The 7,073-nt window shown below is 49.2% G+C and overlaps 1 protein-coding gene across 6 annotated transcripts in view; it reads right to left on the reverse strand.

Moving 5' to 3' along the window:
• Window positions 1-5,480, reverse strand: part of MRM1 (mitochondrial rRNA methyltransferase 1) — a 44,808-nt gene extending 39,328 nt beyond the window's left edge. For 5 of the 6 annotated variants that reach the window (XR_009759870.1, XM_061605158.1, XM_061605157.1 and 2 more), the window contains exons 1-3: window positions 5,400-5,480; window positions 1,556-2,397; window positions 1,294-1,387 (exon numbers count right to left, since the gene is read on the reverse strand). Coding sequence is in view for 5 of the 6 variants with exons in the window: in XM_061605158.1 (XP_061461142.1) it covers window positions 1,294-1,387; window positions 1,556-2,397; window positions 5,400-5,465 (1,002 nt within the window). In the remaining variant the exon portion in view is untranslated. Of the gene's footprint in view, window positions 1-1,293; window positions 1,388-1,555; window positions 2,398-4,626; window positions 4,710-5,399 lie in introns of those variants that run through there. The other variant, XM_061605159.1, reaches the window with a different exon arrangement.
• Between the last annotated feature and the right edge of the window lie 1,593 nt (window positions 5,481-7,073).

Genomic DNA, 7,073 nt, shown 5'->3' on the forward strand with positions numbered 1-7,073 from the left:
AACAACACCCTTTGAACGGCCTCTTCATTACGTCGTTCCAGAACGGGGCTGCTGACACGGATCAGACAGGGAGGCTCCCGGTATCCACAGGAAAGAAGTGAATGAAGGCCATTCAGAACATTTGGAAGGCCCTGCAAGCTTTAAATGGTCTCCTGGTGGACTATCTTCCAACCAGTGGGGAGATGGTCTTGGGCTTATGTGATGGATCTCAGGTGTCCAAATTCACCTGAAAAGTGTTCCTTGGATAAGCTCAGTATTCCCCCCTCCATTAAAACCCTGCTTCCCTACCCCCTTCCCCTGTTCCCCCTCTTCTGACGACCCTGCACTGTCTACCAGACAAAATCCAAAACCTTGCACAATGCTGCCACTGCGTGGCCAATCGGGGAATAGCAGCCATTCCCAGCAAAAGGAGGCAACATAGCGGAAAGCATCAAACGAAAGGGACCGCAGCAGAAAAGGCAAACGTTTCTGCTGCCAAGCCAGATGATTTATCTAGGTCACTGACGTATACTCTGACTGGCAGCAGCAACCCAGTTACAGACAGGGAGTCTCGCCCAGCCCTACCTGGAGATATAAGGGACTGAGCCTTGCGCATGCAAAGCAGATGCTCTACAATCTTTTCTTCCCAAAACAAAGATTCTAGTCCTCTTGGTTCGGAATGTAAGGCAGTTTAAAAGGGATCACAGAAAACTGCCTTATATGGAGTCAAACCATCAGTCCAGTACTGTCTACACTGACTGGCAGCAGCTCTGCAGAGTTTCAGGCACGGAGTCGTATCCCAGCCCTACCTGGAGATGCCAGGTATTGAACCCGGGACTTTCTGCACGCAAAGCAGACGCTCTGCCGCTGAGCTATGGCCCTTCCTCAATGCTTACATCCAAAAAATGTTACCATCTGAATATAAGCGGAGCCCTCTTGGGTCAGGTTGGGGTGGGGAAAACGTGGCCCTCCGGATGTTTGTTGGACTCCAACTCCCATCAGCCCCTGACAACACGGCCAATGACCAAGGATTACGGGAGACAGATCCCAGCAACATCTGGAAGGCCAGAGGTTTCTCACCCCCGGGTTAAGAGTATCAGTCGACGACCTGGGAGACCAGGCTTCACAACCCCACTTGTCATGGAACTGGCCCCTGGGTCGGTCACTGCCTCTTAGCACAACGTGCCTTACAGGGCTGTTGTGAGGACAAATTGTGTGGGCAAGGAAAGAACCATGTACTCCACCTGAAGCTCCTTGGAGGAAAGGCAGGATGTAACATTAAAAAAAAAGAGGAAAGAGTTGCTGTTGTTTCACCTTAAGAAGGCTCTGAAGATCTTCAGTGGTAAACACATCTAAAACTTCCATGGCCCCAGAGCTAGCTTTGCTGACCACTGGTGTCAGGGGGCAGCTGCAAGAGAGCCAAGAGAGGTAAACAAATTATTAAAAACTAATTATTAAAAATTCCCCAGCAGATCTCCAAAAGTCCATCTGTTACCAACACACTGCTCAGCATGCAAGCGAAGAACGACCTTTTGCATGCAGGGGCCTTGCCCCCGATTCATGATGGAATTTTTACCTGTTCCTTTGACTCATCACAATCCCGTCAACGCCCAGGAAGTGAGCAGTCCGCAGGACGGCCCCCAGGTTCATGGGGTCTTGTATCCCCTCCAAAGCCAGCCAGAGGAGCTGCGAGCCCTCACCAACAGTGGCCCCCTCAGCCCCAGGGGACAGCCCTTCCTGCCAGCCAGTGGGGCGAAGGGGCGTGGCCTCCAGGCAAACCCCCTGGTGGACACCTCCCTTGCAAAGGGCATCCAGCACCTTCCGGCGAACCATCTTCACTGGGACTCCACACTCCTTGGCGCGCCGGGAGAATTCTTTCAGCGCAGGTGACATCCCACTGCTGCCGGCCTTGAGGAAGAGCTGGGAAAAGTTCCTCTTTGACCTCATCAGAGCCAAGGAACAGGGGGAGATTCCGAACAAGATCTCCGAGCCTTTGGTCCTTTCCACAGGGACAGGCTTTTGCAAGAGCTTTCTCTTCTCCTCAGGGAAATCGTCGTTCCTCAGGTTCCGGAGCTCCTCCCCGCTGGACGGCACAGTCTTTGTGTGAAATTTCTGCCAGAATTTGCTCTGAGGAGTGCGATCCTTATGGGTTTTATAGAGTGGCTTCAGGGTTGGCTGAACAGCCCCCTCGTGCTCAGCGGTTTCAAGCCTATGATCTGTCGGCGAACAAGGCAACTCTTCGCTGTTCTCCTTACCAGGCTCTCCTGGTGACGGTTTTTCCCACGTCGAGAAAGATCGGACGATCCCCAAAGGGCAGATGCGCTGAACAGCACAGGACAATCTCGCAGCGTTCCAGAGGCCAAATGTAAAGGACTGGAAAGACTCCATCTTTGACATGCAACATTCCTTTCTCTCTGTCTGAAGAAAAAAACCAAGATGTTAATCAATAGAGATGGCGATGTGGTTTCTCTGGAAAGATCTTCAGTCGGAAAGTTTCCTGGAAAATCATTTTTGAAAGTCTCTTGAACCCGCGTATCCCGTTTTAATTGTTGTGCTGTCTTAAAGGGGTTTGTTTGATTATGAACTTTCATCATGGGTGTTTATATTTTAGTGGCATAGTTTTATTGTGTATTTTAACTACAACGTACTTTAACAATTGTGCAATCAGCTTTTATGTTGTGCAAACAACGTAGAAGCCATCTGGGCATTAGGTGGCCTACTAAAGAAAGAAAGAATCCCCAAATCAATTTGGATCTGGTAGGCTTTATTTATTTATTATTTGATTTACAGCTTGCCCTTCCGCCCAGCAGGAACCCTTGAGAATTTATTTTACTTAGCCTCAACTCTCCAAACCAGCCCAATTTTTTTTTTTACAGATAATTCACCCGTTTTATTATTTTTTGAACACCCAGCTAATTCACATATATGATCCTTTTCTGCCTGAGGATGTTTACTTTATTACCATTTTTAAAAAAAGTTTGTCCAATACCAAACCCCATAAAAATTCCTGATTTTCAGTCCAGTTTTTTGGACTTATCAACCACCCGGGGCAGAGGAAAATCATCTGGCAGGAATGTGGTTTTTCTTTTCCTCCAAAGTTCTGAAGGAACAGCCTGTGGATATATTTTGGTCAGAAAGATTCAGTGACAGGAGGAGAAGTCTGCACCTGTTGAATTTCTGCCTATCACAATCTGATAAAAAGGCATGGGGTTGGTTTTGGACAGATCACCTATGCTTGGAATGGAATTTCAGCGAGTGAGTTTTTCCCCCATTATTGCTACAGGTGCAAGTCAAGAAGAGGCTCCACCTGTTGGCATGTGGCCTGCCATTCTGTAGTAAAGGGCACGGGAGCCCTCCAAGCTAGAAATATTTACAATCCTTTACAAAATCAAATGCAGCACCCAACTAACTGGACACCAGATCATCAATTACACTTTGGGGTTTGCTTGGCAAACGTGGATAGCTGTGTTGGTACATTTATTTATTTTATTTATTTAATAAAATTCATATACCGCTCGAATGTAAAGACTTCTAAACAGTTTACAAAAACATTTAAATTATCAATAAAACAATTCAAAACAAATAATTAAAGACCTATTTAACACAATTAAAACAGCTACTAACAAACAAGATTAAAACACATCAGCGCCCGCGCATCTGGATAGGCTTGACTAAAGAAAAAAGCTTTAAGCAGGCACCAAAAGAAATAGGGATGTCAATAGGCAGGGAGTTCCAACAAGTAGGTTCTGCCGCACTAAAAGAACGATTTCTTGCAAGCGCAGAACACGTATTATGCGGCACCTGTAACAGGGCCAGTTCCACAGATCGAAGTGCTCGAGCCGGTGCATATGGGGCAAGGCGGTCTTGCAAGTAAGCATTAATTGAGGGAGGGGGAGGAATGCAAAGCTTAATAAAGAGCCAACCAAAACATCACAAAGTCAAGCGCTCCAGCCGTCTTCATCAGACCAGATACTAAGCAAACTAGAGGAGGGGGGGCAGGTAGAAAAAGTGAGACACATCGTATCCCCCAGAGTTTACTACAGGGGTGATGAACCTGTTTCAGCTTGAGGGCCACATTCCCTTCCCTTCCAAGGGCCATGGGCCAGTGGTGGGCAGGGCCAGAGGCAAAAATGGGCGGGTCAACAATTGCAAATTTTTCCCTTTGAACGGCAGGCTAGTTTCTGCACACCGTCCCCTCTCTATCCTTCCTCCAGGCAAGCAAGAGGCATTGTCAGAGAGCCAGCATGCATGCCGGCCAGGCAAAAATATTCAAGGAGGCTGTCAAGCAAGGCCGGTGAGGGGTGTGGCTGAGAGGCTTGGAGGGTTGCATTTCGCCCCTGGGGCCTGAGGTTCCTCATCCAGGCTCCACGCTTTGGAAAAAATCTTAAATTGGGGAGACGCCTCGCAGAAAAGTAATAGGGCTAGCCTTGCAGTGCCAGACCGGGAAAGACTACAGGGACAAAGCCACAGAAAAAGGGGGGATGATGCCTTCTGCCCCCTGCATTTTTTTTCAAATATTAATTCTAGAGTTATTAGTCCCTGTGGTTTCCCTCTGGGAAATTTTTTTTTTAAATAATAACAGTCAGGCTTCAAAAATGGAGCAGACTTATTGACAGAAATCAGGGTTAAAAACAAAGTTTCCTTTACCTGGGGATTTAGCATCACTGCTTCAGATCCCCTGGTGAAGAAAGGTCATGTACTCAGTACTGAGGTCCCAGGTTCAATCCTGACACTTCCAGGTAGAGCTGGGGGGAATTCCCCTGCCAGAAACCCTGGTGAGCCGCTGCCAGTCAGTGTAGCCAGTACTGAGGTCAATGGCAGCTTCCCAAGTCCCAAGGTCCAGGTGCAATCCCTGGCCTCTCCAGGCAGGGCTAGGGGGATTCCCTGCCTGAAACCCTGCAGAGAGGCTGCCAATCAGTGTAGACAGCACTGAGCTTGATGGACCAAAAGGTCTGACACGGTATAAAGCATAATGTCCCAAGTTCCAAGTGCAATTCCCGGCATCTCCAGGTACAGCTGGGAGGAATTCCCTGCCTGAAACCCTGGACAGCAGCTGCCAGTCAGTGTAGGCAATACTGAGCTCAATGGACCAATAAGGCTGATTTGGTATAAGGCAGCTTCCTACGTCCCAAGGTCCAGGTACAATCCCCGGCATCTCCGAGTAGGGCTGGGGGGGATTCCCTGCCTGAAACCCTGGAGAGCGGCTGCCAGTCAGTGTAGACAGCACTGAGTTAAACAGACCAATAGGTCTGGCTCGGTATAAGGCAGCTTCCTGTGTTGACGGGGTAATACCCTGCTGAAAACAAGGGCCCTGCACTCCTGCTTCTCTATCCAAGCTCCCTCGGGCAAGGGCAGCTCCCAAATCCTACCCCGCCAAACCCACGCCCGGGATCCGGCGCCTCCTCGCAGAGCAAACCTACCTGTGTGCTGATCACCCACGCGGGCTGAGTCCCCCTCCCACCCGAGAAGGAAGCGCCGCCAGCCATAGAGACGAGAGGAGAGCGAGGCGTCCTTGCTCTGCAGCACCACCTGCCGGTGAGACGCTTTAGCGACTTTAGGAAACTTCTTTGTTCCCGAGTCAGGCTGACTATCTCGCTTGGTATTGTCTACACTGACTGGCAGCGGCTCTCCAGAGTTTCAGACAAGATTTTTTCCCCCCAGCCCTGCCTGGAGATGCCATTGGGGATGGAACCTGGGACCTTCTGCTTGCAAAGCAGATGCTCTGCCAGTGAGCCACAGCCCTTCCCTGTATCTCTACTTACCTACCTGGTAGAGCATCTGTTTGACATGCAGAAGATCCCAGGTTCAATCCCCGGCATCTCCAGGCTGGCTGTGGGAAGCTCCCTGACTGAAACCCCGATGAGCCCCTGCTGATCAGCATAGAGCAGAGGTGAGGAACTTTTGGCTCTTCAGAAGTTGCTGAATCACCATCGCCATCGGCCATGCTTGCTGGGGCTGATGAGAGTTCTCATTCAGCAACCTCTGCAAGGCCACAGGTTCCCCACCCCTGGTGTAGACAGCACTGAGCCGAAACTCTCTGGGCGGTTTACAGCAATTAAAAACATTAAAAACAAATACACAAATTTTAAAAAAAACAATTTAAAAACACAATTTTTTAAAAAATTAAAAAACAATTTAAAAACACATGCTAAAATGCCTGGGAGGAAAATTTTGACCTGGTGCCGAAAAGATAACAGTGTTGGCGCCAGGCGGACCTCATCAGGGAGATCATTCCATAATTTGGGAGCCACCACTGAGAAGGCTCTCTCCCTTTTGACTACTTCTCCCATTATCTATGACCATTGGCCATGCCGGATGAGGCTGATGGGAGATGGGAGTCCCAACAACTGCTGGAGGGCACCAGATTGTGGAAGGCTGCGCGCAGGCACACAGAGAGGCAAGTAGGGATATGGGGAAAGGCAGCGGCTCAGTGGTAGGGCACCTGCTTTGCGTGCAGAAGGCCCCAGGGTCAATCCCTGCCTTCTTCTTTCTGGGACAAGACTCCTGTCTGAAATCCTGGCAGGCTACTGCCAGTCAGTGTAGACAATACTGAGCTAGACGGAACGAATGCACGCAGGTACGGGGAAGATTTGGGGAAGAGCTGTAGCGCAGTGGTAAGGCATCTACTTTGCAGGTGGAAGGTTCCAGGTTCAACCCCTGGCGTTTTCAGGTAGGGTTGGGACAACCCTCTGGTCTGAAACCCTGGAGAATCACTGCCAGTCTGTGTAAAGGGTACTGAGCTAGATGGGACAAAGATCTGACTCGGTGTAAGGCAGCTTTCTATGTTCCCATAATCTGGGTGGCCACAGGTTCACTGCGCTCTGCAGGTGACGGCCTCCTGCAGATACCATCTTATCAGGAGGTCCATTCCGCACAACATACGATACGGACCTTTAGTGCTGTGGCACCATTCCCTCCCCTTAAACATCAGACAGGCACAATCTCTGTTGTCTTTTCGCCACCTGCTGAAGACCTTCCTCTTTTAAGGAGAGACTTTATCTCCAAGTCTGTGTCTGTGTTGAAATTGCTTTTCAATATGTTTTGAAAGGTTTTTCGAAAAGATGTTGTTAAGATGTTGTATAGATACTTTTAGT

This window comes from Rhineura floridana, chromosome 21 (genome assembly GCF_030035675.1).
Source record: "Rhineura floridana isolate rRhiFlo1 chromosome 21, rRhiFlo1.hap2, whole genome shotgun sequence".
Taxonomy (NCBI): Eukaryota; Metazoa; Chordata; class Lepidosauria; order Squamata; family Rhineuridae; genus Rhineura; species Rhineura floridana.